This window comes from Papilio polytes, unplaced genomic scaffold, assembly GCF_000836215.1.
Source record: "Papilio polytes unplaced genomic scaffold, Ppol_1.0 DF822622.1, whole genome shotgun sequence".
In the NCBI taxonomy this organism is placed as follows: Eukaryota; Metazoa; Arthropoda; class Insecta; order Lepidoptera; family Papilionidae; genus Papilio; species Papilio polytes.
The window spans coordinates 2,351,514-2,369,207 of record NW_013526582.1 but is presented as its reverse complement, the minus strand read 5'-3'; the positions used below and the strand labels follow the sequence as shown (position 1 = coordinate 2,369,207).

At 33.2% G+C, this 17,694-nt stretch overlaps 3 protein-coding genes across 4 annotated transcripts in view; 2 read left to right on the top strand and 1 right to left on the bottom strand.

Annotated features, from left to right (window-relative positions):
* Positions 1-6,523, bottom strand: part of LOC106106007 — a 9,947-nt gene extending 3,424 nt beyond the window's left edge. Inside the window, exons 1-11 of one of the 2 annotated variants that reach the window (XM_013286530.1) lie at positions 4,333-6,523; positions 4,040-4,254; positions 3,664-3,943; positions 3,276-3,389; positions 3,022-3,199; positions 2,825-2,954; positions 2,554-2,731; positions 2,273-2,408; positions 1,997-2,097; positions 954-1,364; positions 332-516 (exon numbers count right to left, since the gene is read on the bottom strand). In XM_013286530.1, coding sequence (XP_013141984.1) covers positions 332-516; positions 954-1,364; positions 1,997-2,097; positions 2,273-2,408; positions 2,554-2,731; positions 2,825-2,954; positions 3,022-3,199; positions 3,276-3,389; positions 3,664-3,943; positions 4,040-4,254; positions 4,333-6,418 — 4,014 coding nt within the window. In that variant the 5' untranslated portion in view covers positions 6,419-6,523. The remainder of the gene's footprint in view (positions 1-331; positions 517-953; positions 1,365-1,996; positions 2,098-2,272; positions 2,409-2,553; positions 2,732-2,824; positions 2,955-3,021; positions 3,200-3,275; positions 3,390-3,663; positions 3,944-4,039; positions 4,255-4,332) is intronic. The other variant, XM_013286529.1, reaches the window with a different exon arrangement.
* A 362-nt stretch (positions 6,524-6,885) lies between these two features.
* On the top strand, positions 6,886-10,233 carry LOC106105884 (TBC1 domain family member 7). Its single transcript, XM_013286341.1, has 6 exons — positions 6,886-7,213; positions 7,409-7,605; positions 7,983-8,161; positions 8,441-8,536; positions 8,809-8,938; positions 9,429-10,233. The coding sequence occupies exons 1-6, from the start codon at positions 7,027-7,029 to the stop codon at positions 9,519-9,521; spliced, it is 882 nt and encodes a 293-aa protein (XP_013141795.1). The 5' UTR covers positions 6,886-7,026; the 3' UTR covers positions 9,522-10,233.
* A 304-nt stretch (positions 10,234-10,537) lies between these two features.
* Positions 10,538-17,694, top strand: part of LOC106105867 (telomere length regulation protein TEL2 homolog) — an 11,951-nt gene continuing 4,794 nt past the window's right edge. Inside the window, exons 1-8 of the mRNA XM_013286323.1 lie at positions 10,538-10,796; positions 13,862-14,063; positions 14,890-15,018; positions 15,615-15,723; positions 16,216-16,323; positions 16,401-16,482; positions 16,869-17,053; positions 17,338-17,497. Coding sequence (XP_013141777.1) covers positions 10,747-10,796; positions 13,862-14,063; positions 14,890-15,018; positions 15,615-15,723; positions 16,216-16,323; positions 16,401-16,482; positions 16,869-17,053; positions 17,338-17,497 — 1,025 coding nt within the window. The 5' untranslated portion in view covers positions 10,538-10,746. The remainder of the gene's footprint in view (positions 10,797-13,861; positions 14,064-14,889; positions 15,019-15,614; positions 15,724-16,215; positions 16,324-16,400; positions 16,483-16,868; positions 17,054-17,337; positions 17,498-17,694) is intronic.

The window sequence follows — 17,694 nt, the reverse complement described above, 5'->3', positions numbered from 1 at the left end:
AATCTTTCTTCTTTATATTTTAGTATAGATTAAATAATATTGTCGGCAAACAAAGCGATAATAATAAGAAACGAGCCGTGAATCATTAACCTTTTTTCCGTACAGACACATTTATAAACTGTGTTACATTAATTTTTGTTCGGCGTCTCATTTCAAAATGCTCAAACGATTGTAGCTTTTAAAGTGGAACAACGGACAGTTTCCGCGACTGTACATATTTCAATACTACTAAGCCCTTTTGACCATAAACTACCCTTTAATAATAATAAATATTTTTGATTTTATTAAATTCTTTAACATATGTAAGTTTAAAAATTATCTTTGTACTCGCCATAGGATCAACAGGTGGTTCTCCCCTCGCGATCCTAGCCTCCCTCTCCTTCTGTTCTCTCTCCAGCTCGGCAAAGATTTCCAGGTCTTCAGCGCTCGGCGTCAGATCCTCGTCGTCATCGTAGAGGTCGCTGTCGGCGCCGCGAATATACTTCACGAGAGACACGCCGTCTCCTTGCTCCAAAGCTTTTATAGAGAAAATGCAAATCGAGGACTGTAATTTTCTACCCAAATGAATACTGGACTCAATTAATGAATAATTTCAACAATCTACAGTTTAAAGGCTTGTCACAATAAGAGCGTGCACACAATTGACTAAACTATCGCACGACTGTTTAGTCGCGCTTTGATTCCTATATGCTTATATGGATGTACACTACTCGATGTTTCGTTGTGCAACTAAACAGTTGAATTGGCAAACAATCGACAATGGCATAACAGTTGTGCGATAGTTTAGTCAAAGGTGTGCGGCCGCCCAAGTAGACTCTTAGACAATACGCACACTACAACTCTTACTGTTCGATATATTAAAAGATAACAAAAGTAAATCATAGCTTACTTTGTTTTTTAAATGAATACCAACATTAAATAATGATAATTCAATATTTATAAAAAATACTTACTATCTCTACATATAACTGTCTTGTTTGCAGTATTTTCTACTGCGGCATTTTCATCTTCAGTTCTGTCACTTGCATTTTCAGAGTTATCAGAATTTTTAACCTCAATTGCTTTAGTTCCGTTGTTTTCGGAATTTTTGTCGTCAAAATCTTTATTATCTCCTTCCTTAGTACATTCTAAATCACTGCATTTAATTTCCTGAATCACAATAGTTTTCAAACCCTTGTTTTCTTTCACAGGGCAGACTTTAATATTGTCTTCAATACACAACGGTTTGTCGTTTAAATCATTACCATTCTCAACTTCTTTCGATAATTCTGTATTATTTTCAATTATTTCAATTAACGGTTTCTTTGTATTAGGCGTTGTAGCCTCACTGATTAATTTGAAATCTTCGCATGATTTGATTTCACCTATAAATATTTATAAAAAAGAACTGTTAAAAATTAATACAAAAATTATAACTTCTGCACTTCCATGGCTTTTATTACATCAATTGTTATGAAATTAGTTTCAGATTTAACCGCAATATGCTCGGATTTGCAAACTTCGGTATGGCTATAGATTACTGAACGTAGTCGCGAGTAGCTACTTGCGTGCTAGTTAGTGTCCACACGACTAGCTCTAGCTGCCATGGCCATGCAAGTGTGCCGGCTACTGGCATATGCATATTATTTAAAATTGTTAAGGATTTATAACATTTTTTTTATTAATGCAATCAACGTGCGTTAGAGTACATATGCTACACTACATACTGAAATTCATAAAACACGAAGGCAATTTTATGAAATGTCGGAATATTCTCCGGAGCGGAGAATTTATCCAGCAAAAATTGCTTCCTGATGTCATCGCATACATTCGTTTTCTTGCTTGAATCAAAATCAAAATAACTACAAAATCCACCACATCTATTGGCTATGAATTTTAACAGCGCATTCTATAATTTCAAAGTAATTTTCTGCGCCATCTATCGACTTAAAGCAAAAATGATATTTTTAATGTAATATTAACTAAAATTTGATAAAATAGTAATGTAAAAACGTACCTTTTATTTTTATTTTCCTCTTATCCGTCGCAGAATTAGTTTTATGCGGAGTTTGATTGAATAATAAATTACTGATTGCGGTAAGTTCGGATGAAAATTTCCTGAAAAAAAAACAATTCATTTAATTAAGAAATCTACTTACAGCTAAGTAAATATACAGTCACAAACAACAATAGATTTTAATTTTCTAAACAATATACAAAAATAACTTACAGTATGAAAAAAATCAATAAAAAAGATATTTAACTTAATGTTACCAGGGTAGAAAAAACTTACTCCGTGTTTTCGTTGTTCAGGTCGCCTCTGTAACCAGACCAGCACTCCTGAGCCGGAGGATCCTCTCGGCTTATATCGATCTCCTGAACTAACGTCTGACTATTTGGAGACCACTGTATTTCGGACGTTGCAGCTTCTGTCAAATCATTGCCAACAAGTTTAAGAACATAGTAATTAAATCTACACTAGATTCAACTATTTTTAAATTGTATTAAGTAATCATTTTTAGTAAAAAAAGAAATAAAACGTATTAAGAAGATTATCTATTGCTTTTTCTATACCTTTTTCCTTCTCATCGTCAGAGCTGCTGTTACTATCACTGTCGTCACTAGTAGACTCGGCTTCAGATCCAGTCAGCATATCTTCTAGCACGCCATCCACAGTCTTTAAATTAACTTTCTCCGATGTCCCTTCTTCACCGTTGTCTTTAATATCTTCAATCTGTGGTACATCTTCATCCTATAATAAACAGCTCATTAAAGTGTCCACTGATCTAATTACTAAAATTTGGATGAATTGGTGTATAAAATCAGTTAGTAACTATGTAATTACATGAGGTAAAAGGCCAAGTTTCTCGCGCTCTTCTTTTTCCTTAGCTTCCCGTTCTGCTTTCTTCTCATCTCGCATCTTGATCAGGTATCGAACACTCTTCATTGTCTTCTCATGTTCTGCTGCTATCCAGCTGGAAGGAATAAAAATTAAACATCATCCATAGTTTAATCTATTCCTCTTATGAGCAGATCACTAACCGTTTCCTCTCTGCTATCTCCTCCTGCAATCCGCCGCGCTGCCACGCCTCAGCACAGGCGCGATCACGCGGGAAGACCGGTCTATTATCCAAATTCAACAGTTCCTTCAAGCGTAACGTGAGTGTCTTTCTATACGCTGGTATGTTCCGCACCACAGGATTGCCCGTTAGTACCAGAACTGGTAAAATATAAACACTCATTTTTAAGCATCACTTTCAAGGTTTAGGTACAAATGTAAATCTAAACCAAGCTACCTTTGAGAACCATCATGTCAGCCAAAACGTCAACGATTAGAGGATCTTCCAGTCGGTTGTGAGACAGATCCAATACAGAGAGGTTTTTGCAAGTCGCCAAATGTTGGAGATCACCTAGAGCATTTAAGATATTTTACCGATTTCAAATTCCATCATCACTAAGAGCGTGCGCACTCCTGAACTATACTATTGCACAACTGTTTGGTCTTGTTTTGATTCCTATGAGCTTATATGGAGGTGTTCACACTACTCGATTATAGTTGTGCAACTAAACAGTTGAATTGGTTGGGAAACAATCGACTATCGATAATCCCACAGCAGTTGTGCGCTAGTTTAGTCAAAGGTACCAATTTTAGGTCTGGTTATTTAAGACTAGGAATACTCGTACCTACAGTTGTGAGCATATTGTGAGCGATACTCAACGTATGCAAATCAGGAACTACATCCAGATTCTCTATGCACGTTACAAAGTTATGGTCCAAGTTCAGAGTGTCCAGTTTGGGACAACCCTGGAGATTCTCAATCTTCCTAACAACATTGTAGTGTAGGTAGAGGCACTTCAAATCAGCCTGCATGTCCAGACCTTCGATCCTTTGAATGCCGTTATTCTCTAAGAATATGCATTTCAAACCGGTGTATTCTTCGAGATTTTCAATTTTGGCAAAACCCTGAAATTTTACTTCTTTTAAATATTGACATTTCTTTAACAATATGTAGAATCTTTGTATGCTTAGGGTTGAAATAAAACCTGCTAAGTTACTTACCTTGAAGTGGAGATATAAAATATCATTAAGATGTGGTGTGCAGTATAATTTGTGCTGCTTACAGTGGTTCTTTATAAACTCTTTCGTCATCCGCGGACCTCTATTCGCTTCTTCTTTCTCTTTATCCAGCTTTTCTTGAAATTCTCGTTGCTTCTGCCGCCTTTCTTCACTCGCGTCCTTTTTCCTTTGTTCATATTCCTGTATTCTTACTGAAACTGCATAAAACCATGCAATGTAAATAACAATTTGTTTTGAATTTGTTTGTTTATGTGAAAAAAAAAATGAATTGGTACCTGTTGAATTCACCTTCACAGGTACTTCAGATATTTTAGAATGATCTTTGGAATCAATTAAATTATTATGATCTCCTTGAGCTTTTGTATCTACTTTCTCTGTAATAGAAACGGAACCTTCACCTAATGTCTTACATTTTGTATCTCCTCTGTTAAGTAATTTGTCAGCTAACCTTAAAACTTCTTTATTATGTTTCATCTTATCTTTGATATCAAAGAGAAGTCCATCGATACGTTTATTTCTCTCTACTTCTTCTTTCTCAAATTTAGGTAGATCTCGTGTTTCGTCTTTGTTAAGGTTTTCGACGTGTTCTTTTAACGTAGAAGTACCAGAATGTTCTAATGGGTGAAGAACTCTGTGTGACTTTGCCAGTACTTTATCAACTTCCTTCATGAAATCATTGCATTCCTTATGTCGTGCTTCGTAAGCCAATTGACTTTTATTAACTCTATCCTCATGACAATTAATCTCGTGATTCAGCTCAACTATAGCATTATTTATATCATCTATTTGCGTAAAAGTAACAGATTCGCTTGACAATTTCACCGTATTATTATCAATACTTTCGACCTTAGTTTCTTCTGGTGACTTTACAATTTCTGTTATTTGAATACTCTTTCTGTCATTCATAAGATTTTGGTATTGAATATTAGACTTTCTAGAATTTTCTAGAGCTTCATTCACATCATTTAATAATTCGTTCATGCTATTCAATTTATTAGTTATATCTGATCTTATTAACGTACTAAGATTTTCAGCTCCCTCCACTAGATTTCTTGCAAGATTTCTCATTTCTTTAAATTCTAAATCTTTGTTTTCGCGGTTTTCATCATCTCCGATATTAAGTATGGTTTCTAAAGCACTATGCAATGTTTGCTCCATTTTATCATCGAATGACTGATTATTTGTAGTTACGATGTTTAAACTCTCGCTGGAATCAACATTATCTACAGTTTTGCTACTTTCTTGGTTCATTTGATCCGAGGCAGAAGAACTTTGATCATTTGTTTTCTTAGCAATATGTTTATTTCCTTCAATATTAGAGTCCCCGCTTAAAATTGAATTTATATTAGTTAATACTTTAGTAGTATCCAACAGCTTGCCTTCAAAACTTTTAGAGAAAGCTTCGTCCGCATTGCTTTCTTGATTTTTTTTCATTTCTTTAATGTAAGTCAAGTTAGATTTCTTATCCTCGATAGAATTTAATTTAATTGGATTGTTTACTATTGGTATATTCATTACTGCATTAATAGAATACTCTTCCTTAAGCTCTTCAAAAAAATTTCGACGGCTTTTAATGTCTGGGAGAACAGATGATGATTCTTGTAGAATTTTGTATTCTTCCGTTAGTTGTTTTATTTTTTGTTCACTAACGTTTTCGTTGTGACCATGTAAATTATCGTGTTTGTCAGCTAGTTCAAGCAACATTGCTTTTGTTTCTTGGAATCTCATTTCATAAGATTTGTTCGTGTACTCAGTGACCACTTTGTCAATAGCTTCGAACTCACTGTCACTACCCGAGGCTTCATTGTCGGTTTCTTTCAACAAATGTTTATGTGTAATATCAAGAGAAGCTTCATAGGCATTAGCGCTATTTACTAAAGCTTTCATATTTCTGTAATTCGCGTTTTTTATCATTTTTTCGTCGCCTTTAGCTGATCTTATTTCATCAACCATTTGATTGTAACATGGTATGTTTATTTTGTCTAAGGGAACACATATTTCACCAGTATCGCTTTTAGATCTTGCTATTTGAATTTGTCGAGATTTCTCACGGATTATGGGATTGCTTTCGATCAATTTCTTTACTTCTTCCGTGGTTAATGGAGTGCTACTTTCCGTGACATTTGTAAATGGTTGACCAGTCAACACTTCGTATTCAGTCTTTATTTCTCCACCTGCGGAAGCTGAAATATAAGGCTGATTTCCATCCGTGACATTTTGTAAAGGTTTCAATTCATTTTCTATAATTCTTTCCAAAGCTTCCTGTGAAAAATTGCCATCTTTGAAGAAGAACCGTAGTTCTTCGCGTTTCTTTTCTATATACTCCTTTGTTTTCTCAGATACATCCATATTAATCTCCATAAGCTATTTATACTAGTTTAGTAGAAAATCTTTGTTATATTTGATGAGCTTTGCATTTTGGCAAAACCTGATTACTAATTTCTATGGTTACCTAACATTCATAATTATTTATTGGATCGAAATTCAAATATTATCTAAGAAGTCTTTCTTGGTTAAAATTTTGAATTTATTTATTATAACCATTATAATAATTTTTTGCAAAATATGTTTGTTTTTTTTTGTGTTTTTGTAATAAGTTAATTGTTCACTATTGATTTTACATGTCAAGGCAATTTAAGATCTTAAGATAATTTAGTAACAATGTGGTATTTGTAATCTTATAAAATTGTGAACAAAATAAATTATTCCTAGTCACAAAATTGTGTAAAATAAACATACTTTTCTTGGTCGAACGTTTCATTGTCTTAATCCTCTGTTTTTTTTAGATCAATATATCTGACAGTGACAGATGGCAGACATCAATTTGACAGTTGCAATTTGGTTTGTTTTTATGTATGTATGAATGAATATAAAACTTATCGGATTTTTCGGCGCTTAGAAAAAATGTAATTTAACGTAATCTTTAATTTGTGCAGAGGATCAACGTATTTCTTCTGTTTTTGTAAAAGATGACAGACGAAAGGAATTTTCGTTCGTCGTATTATGAAAAAGTGGGATGTCGTGGAGTGGAAGAAAAGAAATCGTTAGAGATTTTAATGAAGGAAAAACCATGGGATAAAGTGAAATTGAAGCAATTCTGCTTACGTTTTATGGTGCCTGCGTCTTATAGGAATTTAGTGTGGAAAGTGCTACTAGGTGGGACTTTATTTCGTAGCATAAAACTTACAATAATCTCTGTTAATTTATTATTTCGGCATTTACAGCTTGCTTACTTGCGATGAATGCTGTAAAGTCTAAATACCTAAAAGAAATGACAACTGCCTACAACTGATGATTTATGATCACAAATTATAATTGTAGCTTTCAAAGTTATATTTATTAATATTTCAGACATAATCCCAGTGTATGCAGACTCGCATCAATTTGTGATGGAACAACGTAAGCAGCAGTATGGAGACCTGCTGTACGCTGTAGACATGCTCACATTGGTGGACATGGCTGCACCAAGAACGGAGATACTCTTAGCAATGTGGTTGTTAGAAAATGAAGAAAGGAAACCTCCTTTTTTCCCTGAAACTAACTTCAATGTATGTTCCTAGCTTTTGTTTGCAGTTTCGTCCTTGCGAAATTTAAGATAAACTTTGTAACCACTGTATTTTTCCAGGCAATCTTCAACATCTATGCTAAATATCTAATCTATGCACTTCATGTTACAGCATAAAGTGTTAAGTCATTATCAACATCCATAGTAATAAACTTACATCCAACCAACATTTGTATTATTAAGAAGTATATATAAATACAAAAGTTTGTATAGATGGATGGATGTTTCTTATTATTTATTTTCATAGCAACAAAAGCAATTAAAAGACTAAAATGTAGAAATCTGGAAAACATGTTACTATTTTTTATAATTCAGTTAATTAAGTTGGAATTCTTTAATAATTTACTTGTTTATTTCCAGTCAGGAGATACTTTTATTCCCATTGCAAGTACACTAATGGAGTTATATGACAATGAGGTTGATGTGTACTGGCTGTGTAAGAGTCTCACAGAGATAGTGCGTAACATGCAGAAAGATCTTCCAAAGCTGAAGGAGGCATTCCAAAGTATGCTGGAAAAAGAAGATGTGGAACTCTTCAAGTATGTTAATGCATAAGCATACAAATGCTGATTTTTTGTTGTAGTTTTCTTTAGCAGGAAATCACTCTTAATGTACAGACTAAAAAGGGGAAAGTTTTCTTCAGGAGTAAATGCAAAAGATAATGCATTTACAAATTTCTTTTGCCATTTAAAAACGAAATTTTTCAAATTTCACTTTATTTTGCAGGCTAAAGTTATACAATTCTTTTATGTTACTGAATTATTCAATAGTAATAGGTTAATATTTTAAATTAACTATCAATTAGTGTACTGTTTCAGCCATCTTATGGAGATAAATGCAATGGATGTTCTACCTCTAACAAAATGGTTTAACTCCTGCTTTGCCGGTGTTCTTGATGTTACTTCATTGCCAAAGTAATTATGTTCATTTTAATACCTTACAAATCTACAAAGTGTGGGTTAATTCATCTAACATGTTGAATAAACAACAACCAACAACCACAACCACAAACAAACTTGTTGAATCAACTGTTTATGACCCTTAAATGTTTCAACCATTGATCACTTTTAGTTCAACTAGTTGTATTCAACTTAAATACATAGAAATCAATTATTGTATTTTCTTCGTATTGTCATAATCACTTTGATATTACATAGAACTTTGAAATTTTTTTTAATTTATTCAGGATTTGGGACAAAGTGTGTGGCGGAGCACCAAAGATTCTGTCAGTTGTGGCCGTGATGCTAGTCATTACACTGCGCAGGAATATCTTGAAAGCTCAGAATGGAGATGAAGTTCTTAAATGTGTCTCTGAGGTATGTTTAAAGATTTTTTAATAAGCTAGCTTTAGCCCGCGACCCTGTGTTGAATTAAAAAAAAAGTAAGTAGTCTATGTGTTCTTTTAGATTATTCTGTAAATCAATGCCAAATTTCATTGAGATCTGTCATTTAGGCTATAAACTCTAACAAACACCCATCTAAACTTTTGCATTTGTAATATTACATGTAGGTGCAGTCATGGAATCTGCCGGTGCCAATATGCTTTTAATGTTTACCCTGTCTATGCAACTCATTGCTAATTGGTTATTTGTAAGAGGTGGAGTTCATCTCGTTGCTAACTATAAGGCATATTTTCTGTAATTATCACCGCCGATTACTGTACAAATAATTGCCTACATTACCATATTGCGATAAGGTTAAAAACAAGGTCACGTAATTTCGCTAAAATGACGAAATACTTCCCATAGAGATCTGCAATAAATTATAAGGTTGGAAATGTCTATGTGCAATGTTAATTTTTTTTAGATACCAGAGCAATGTGAGGAGGTGGTCGCCAACAAGGCGATAGAGCTGTGGCAGTACGCTCAGCCACAAAACGATCAGCTCGCAAAGAAATGATGTATGACCTTCTAATGGGGTGGACCCATTAGAAGTAAAAAGTGTTATTAATATGAAGAACCTTGATATAACATTAACAACAATCTTTTCTGTAGATGTGTAAATCAGCTCACATGACTGAGCTATTGAGCTGTAGCTCAACAACATTATTAGTACACATCTTAACGCAATGTATTGTACCTAGTGTTGGACTAAATTGTTTCATCCAAAATCGAACTTTCGGTCGTAACCGAAACGCAAACCAAAACAGATTTAAGATGCACAGTTCTTAATGTCTCAAATCGTTCTAATCAATATACCACTATTTCCAACAGACGTAAAATTTTATTTTACTTAAAAAATTGTAAAACTAATATTTTCGATTAAAATTGAGCCGTAGAAACGCAATATAAATCACGAACAATCCAATTTCGGGTGCGCCCTTCGCAATTTTTTGTGATTTTTAGTGATCCATGCACTTCCTTTAAAGCTATGAGTAATGACCACGCCAAAAAAATTATAATAAACACTTTGAAATTACTCATTTAGATTAGGAGGTTCTATTTAGAATGCAAGTTGTATGGCTATAAACTCTTTAAACTTAATTAAACGTGCAATTGTTTCTGTCTACCATATAATGGCTAAATTATGTAAAGTTTTAGACTTTTTAATATAATAGAGATGTACTGACTTTTTGCAGTATCATAAGTTCATTAAAACATTTTAAAAAAAATATGGTATCATTTTTATTGCTTTTGAATTTGAAATTAACGATATTGCATCTTAATAAAATGTTTTAAAAATGGGTTTGAGTGTTTTATTTATGTATCTATTTGGGATTAATAGGATTGATTTATCGAAAATAACGCCGTTTTCTCATTATCGTTTAAAAAATGTACAACGAACATCAATCCTAAGGTCTAATAATTTTTACTCTGTGACACTATCAATAATCGACAAATGAAATTTGTTAACGAGTTATTTGGTTATTTCAATAATTTGCATTATCTTTAAAATGCTCAATTAAAAATATGCAGGAAAAAATTGCGATCTCACACTATAATAATGAGAATTCTGGACATATGATAATTTCAAGTATTTTACAATGGCAATATTTTACTCGCCATTTTGCAATAATGTCAGCCAAATCATCAGCTCGCGTTTTAAGTTAATTTTTATGTTGTTTTACTTGAAATTATAGTGATTTTTTTCGTTTTGGAAGAGTAAAAGTTTATTCTGGTGCGAAATGGATCGGTTCATAAGTATGTGGAAAGTTCGAGAGTTGGCGGATAAAGTGTAAGTTACGACAATATTTTAGAGCATTTTTATGTAAATGAACTCCGTGTAACTCATTAATATGTTTAATTAGAAGGTTTTCAGAGCAATTAATACGCTACTAGTGCAAAATGAGATGTTAGATTACCGTAAAACTATGTAGGGAAGTGTACTAAAAACTTACTAATTTTTTATTCTCTTGCTATATTTAACGTATATATGTAACTTAAATCACTTTTAAATTAATTTATGGATTCAATATTTGTTCGTTTGTTTGTCTTACTGTTCCACACACAGTAACAACAAATATTGATGCAGGTTTTTAATTCAAGGGCATAAACATATAGTTGAGCTATTTTTCCAAGGTTTTTTCCACGGATTTTTAGCAAACATTCATTTAATTCCTTCACAAATTGAATACTGTCATGGAGAATTATTTTGGGTTAGATTATAAATAAATATAAAGACAATTAGCTATATTTGAATATCATATAACAATAATAGACTTCTGGATTACTTGCATTTTACATTATTATATAAAATTAAATATTTTGTACAAAAAAATTGAACAGAATGAACTATAATGTTATTTAATGTACTAATTGTGTTGTTATCATAAACATATGTATAAAATTGAAATGTTATGTAAAACTGGCTTAATCCTTTCCTTATCTGTAAAAATAGAGATAAAACATATTTAATGTAGGTTTTAGTAATAAAAATGCATCTTAACAAATATTTGTTAGTAGCTGCTGTAACAAAAAATAATAGTAAAAACCTTTGTAATAAAGAAGCCACAAAGTTTTAGATGTTTGTTTTGGATCTATTGTCACTAAAATTAATGATGTTAAAAAGTTTCAAATATGTTACAGACACAGGAGAAATCTAGTCTATACTGATATTATAAAGAGGAAAGATTAGTATTTTTGTATGTATTGAAATAACTTGAAACTTTTTCTAGGCTAATTTCAACAATAAAAAACTGTTATTACTGAGTAACAGGCTATGTTGTATACTATTTTTTTTATTCCACATGGACAAAGTTTGGAACAACAGCTAATATGTCATAAACAAAGTCTTGTAAACAATATAATACTTTAACTCAAGGCTGCACTAAATTCATTTGTACATTTATCAAAAGATATGTTACAAGAATTCAATTCTATGCCTTTTTATCTTATTTTATCTGATAAACTAATGTTGTACATAAAAATAATCTCATATTTCAATTGGGATTGACAGGTGCGGAGAAAAATAATGAATTCAGTTTTGTTTTTTAATTAAATGCTCACATAAATAATAATGTTTAGTCTACACTACTGTAGATATCTACGAAGAAATGTTTAATTAAAATTATACTTTTATTGTCATTACTTGTATTGTTAAACTGTTTTAAATGTAGATTTAATGAGCCATTAAGTTATTTAAACAGAAACTATTTATAAAAGCAATCAACTTAATAAGTTTTCAAGGTAAATGAAAGATACATTATTGTATCTTTCATAGTTTCACTTTTCACATTTCAAGTATATTAAATGTCTCTGCTAACAAAAATCAATGGTCATTATATATAGTAAAAAAAAATTATCTATCTATACTTATAACTAACTAAATGATGAAAGATTGGTTTGTTTGTATGTATTGAAATAATTCAAAAACTACCAGGCCAATTCAAAAATTTTATCATTAGAAAGCTATGTTATTAATGAGTAACATAGGCTATGCTATTGTTATTTTTTAATTTCAAACATTCGAAGTCACAAGCGACAGTTAGTATGCACAAAAAACTGTTAATCCCATTACCAAAAACAATTTTTTGTGTTATAACTTGTTAAGTGTGGTTTTCTGTATGAATAAAGAGACAGTAATGTTAAATAGGGTTCCCTGTGCTCAAAAACCCCTTATTTTTAATTTTACGATAATTTCGAAAATCTGATACAACTGTCTTTTGCCCATGATTTCGTTCAGTGGAATTAAAAAAAAAAAAACAAAAACAAGCAGTCTATTTGTTCTTCCAGACTATCCTTTTCACCAATGCCAAATATCATTGAGGTCCATTTAGAAGTTTAGGCGGCAAACTCTTAACAAACATCCATTCAAGCACCCATCTATCTAAACTTTCGCATTTATATTATAGTAAGATTTACTCTCGCTTTAACTACAGCTTCATGTCCGTAAGCTAGAGGTGTAGGCAGGCAAGCGTGCACACCTCTCACGCACATTCTACGTTATATTTGGAAGGTTAATGGTATTGCGATTATTGAATATTGTATTTCAAAATATATACGGAACCGTAGTGTTAATATCTCGAGGTATTTTTGACAACTTATTTGTGTTGCACAACGGCCTTGAGGGTAACCTTTCTCCGCAAATTCGTTGCATAATTCATGCTGTTTTATCACAATATACAGACCTGTTCGATTATGCCATCGTTATACATGTTTATTTTATTTGTGACTTTTATAAAGAAGGGGTTTAATTTATTTTGATTAATATAAATGTTTTGAATGTAAAAACAACATTAATGGAATTAAAATAAAATTATGCTAAACATATGTTACCAAAAATTTCTTAAAACTGCAGAAAGCGATATTTTCAGTTATTTATTCTAGATATCAATTTTTAAATTCATTTACAATATATTGCGATTACTTAACTCAAGCAATTTTAAGTTCTTTAGATAGCAAACAAGATTGTCTGAAATAAAAAAAAAACTGGTTAGAATCACTTTCAACACTGACTTCCAATGGTCCAGGAACCCTAAGGTCCACAAATGACCTAGTGGAGTGTACGGTTGAGGACAATATTGTTTTTTCACAAATTGAAATAAATATGCAGCTTGCATGGAAATCAGTAATATACCATACTTCATACTAATATTGTAAATGTGAATGTTTAGATGGATGTTTGTTAGAGTTTATAGCCTAAAAGGCTTAACGGATTTTAAAGTAATTTGATACAGAAGTAGAGAATAGTCAACACATAAACTACTCACTTTTGTTTTTTTTATATTTCCACGCGGACAGAGTCGCGGGAGAAAGCGACTTCTAGTTTATAATATAACAGAAATCCCTTTGATGTTTCAGTACAAATGTGGTGATGAACTACACGGAGGTAGAGGGTAAGGTGCGCGAGGCGACATCCGATGAGGCGTGGGGTCCCACCGGCCAGCAGATGCAGGAGTTAGCGCTGGCTACATTCACCTATGAGCACTTCCCCGAGGTGATGTCTATGCTCTGGAGGCGCATGTTGCACGACAACAGGGCACACTGGCGACGCACTTACAAGGTACAGAAATAGAGGCAGGAACTCCTGACAGTTTTTGTGATGTGATTTAACGTAGTGATTCCAAATTCCTCAAGTCTATAGGAGATCTAGCATGCCCTTGTCCCTATAGAGGGCACAGTATGTGCTTCCATACATCTCTATCAGCTGTTGTATATAAATTCACTCCTTTCAAGAATATCCTCTTTTATACAATCCATACATTTTCGTTCTTTTTTCTTTCGTTTTACATTTTCGGTCTTTTACCATTTTAGCCATGTGCAGGCTTAATACATCTGCATGAAATTGTAAAAAAATTGATTTTATTGTTAACATTTCTGAACATTTCAATTGCAAATGTCAAAATTCAAATACACAAATGACAATGGAGGCCTTTGACGTAAGATAACGATTACCGTTACCATGGTAACCTTGCTTCCTTGATGTCAGCTTGTAGCTTATGGTCCCTTTTCTGCCTTTAAGTTTATAAAATACTAGCTATCGCCCGCGACTCCATCCGCGTGGAATTAAAAAAAACAAAAGTGAGTAGCCTATGTGTTCTTCCAGACTATCCTCTACATCTGTACCAAACTTTATCGAGATCCGTTTAGCCGTTTAGGCTACAAACTCTAATAAACATCCATCCATCCATCCATCTAAACTTTCGCATTTATAATATTAGTAAGATTAGTAAGATATAGCCTGAAACATGTCTTAAATGTAGGGCTTTTTAATAAAGAAAGAGTTATTCAAAAATATGCTGTGATTGCTGCCATATTACGCTACAAAGTAGTGTGTGTTTACGCTTTGTTATATTAGTATATATGTACATAAATAAAATATATTGCAGTGCTTGCTCTTGCTGAGCTACTTGGTGCGCAATGGATCCGAGCGCGTGGTGACGTCAGCCCGGGAGCACATATACGACCTGCGCTCGCTGGAGAACTACACCTATGTGGATGATCTCGGAAAAGATCAGGTCAGAACTTCTATATCACTGTTGCTCGCGACTTCGGCCGTGTTAAAATATAGCCTATGTTATTCAATAACATTTTTAATGGTGAATGAATGTTTAAAATCAGTCTAGTAGTTTTTGCTTGAATCAAATACATACAAAAATCCAAAAATACAAATCTTTCCTCTTTAAAATATTAGTATATAGATTATCTATTATAATACTATCTTTTGCCCGTGACATTCCGCGAGGAATTATAAGTAACCTATCTTCTAGAATGTTTTACATATAAATTTCATCGTTTAAGCCGTTTTAAAGGTACGTAGTAACGAACATCCATCCATACTTTTGCATTTATCAATATGCATGATTACAAAGAGGTATGTTTTTATTTTTGTATGTAATTGATAAACTCAAAAACTACTGGAGGGATTTAAAAACTTATTTCACCATTAAAAAGCTCCATTATCACTTGTTGTTATAGGCCATTTATTACTAAAAGAAATAGTTTTATCTTCCTCGCAGACTAAGTTGCCAACATCCACTAGTGACAAAAATGATGTTTGAAATTCATTTGAGACTATTTTGCATTGTTTTAATAAAAAAAATTTTGTATGCAGGGAATAAATGTGAGACACAAGGTGCGTGAACTGATCGACTTCATACAGGACGACGAGAAGTTAAGAGAAGAGAGGAAGAAAGCCAAGAAGAACAAGGACAAATATATTGGTGAGAATTCCCTTTAAACTAGTCTTTGTTTATTAACTTGGTTTCGCACGCGACTCCGTCCCTCTGGAGTTTTAAAAATAATGTATGTAGTGTAGCCTATGTTTTCTTCCAAAGTATGCTCTAAATGTATGCTAAATTTATCGAGACCCGTTCAGCAGTTTTGGCTACAAACTTTAACATACATCCATCCAAACATTCTTATTTATGTTAGTAAGATTTTTTGTATGTGTACCCTACGGTATAGTTGTAATTAACGTGATTGTTATTTGATTCAATGTTTGTTATGTAAAAAAGAATAAAAAAAAAACATATCGACTAATTGAGTACCTCCTTTTTTTTGGGAAGTCGGTCAAAAAGGAAAAAAAACTTGTGAGCGCTTGTCACCTGTATGTTTTTTTTGCTTTTTTTGTGTTTCATTGTCTAAAGTATATTAACTTAGTTGCGAACTTTGACCACGCGATTGGTGAATCTTTCCAATAAATAAATTGTCAGGTATGTCCTCGGAGGCTGCAGTGATGGGTGTTCGTGTGGGGGGCGGCGGCGGCGGAGGGGGAGGAGGCGGCTGGGGGGAGTACAGCGACAGGGCGGCACCCGGCTGGGGTGAGTTTTACCCCCTTATCGTAACAGTCGTAAAGATGTAAGGTGTATTATTGTTAATGTGTTGTATGTTGTTTCAGATGATATAAAGGAGAGAAATGATGATGATGATTATGAAAGAGATGATTCTGATGGTGATTATGGACATCGAAAACCAAACAAGTAAATATTTTGTATATATCTATATTATAAAGAGGAAAGATTGAAATAACTCAAAAATTACCGCACCGATTTTAAATATACTTTCACCATTAAAATAGCTATTTATTAGTAACATTGGCTTGGGTTTTTACTATTTCGTAATTTCACGTAGACAAAGTCGCGTGCTAACAGCTAGGGTTGCCTACTATTAATGAAATCTTATTCGGAATCTTTTTATACATTTTTTGATTCTCAAAGGGGGGGGAGTCAGAATCAGTCAATTAGTAATTTGGCACTTGTACAACTGGAATAATGTGAAAACACTAAAAATTTTTTATTCCAGTCTAATGAATGGAATGTCGGACTTTTATTCCAGCGCAACTGGACTAATGTGAACTGTCTTGCAGAGAGAATGTGTACCGTGACGCGGAGGTAATAGACAGCAGTCCGCGATTGTCTCGCGACAGGGACATATCTACTGAGCGTTTTGAGCGTTCTGAGCGTTCTGAGCAGAGCAACAAGCCGCTCAGTATCAGTCTGCGCAGTCCGGCTAAGACTAAACCTAGTACACCTGTGAAAAAGATCGATTTAGGTGACATATTACTATTCTATTATTTTACCTATTTTTTTAATAATTTATATTTCTATTTTTTTGTCTGCAATCTTTCTTGTGATAAGTTTTGATTATTAAAAGTTAATTTTCATTTTTTCTTGTTTGTATCTTTTGTTCAAATGTGTTGTATTATATTGAACTCTGTTTTTGAGTTGATCAAATGTTTATTACTATACGACGAAATGTGACGTCAGCTGTCGCTATTCTGTTTCCGCACTTAACGCGATAGATGGCGCTGAACTAAGACTGTAACCTCCTTGCAGGAGCAGCGGCCAGTTACGGCAAGCCAGCGGCCAGTGCGCCTGCTGCCAGCCTACAGAACTCGCAGAACTCACAGGATCTTCTAGACGATCTGTTCAAGACGTGCCCGGCGCCCTCCAGCGGCAGCGCCTCGCTCGTTCTAGAAGATGATTTTGATCCTAGGTACGTATAGAAGTTTATAAATGGTCTTCCAATTTGATTATTGATTCGAAATGATTACTTTCTTAAATTATTTAAGAGTACTAATGATTGTTAATTTTAGATATATTTTAGTTATTGAAAATTTTATTTATACTATTATGAAGAGGGAAGATTTGGATTTTTTTATATATTTGCAATAACTCAAAAACTACTAGGAC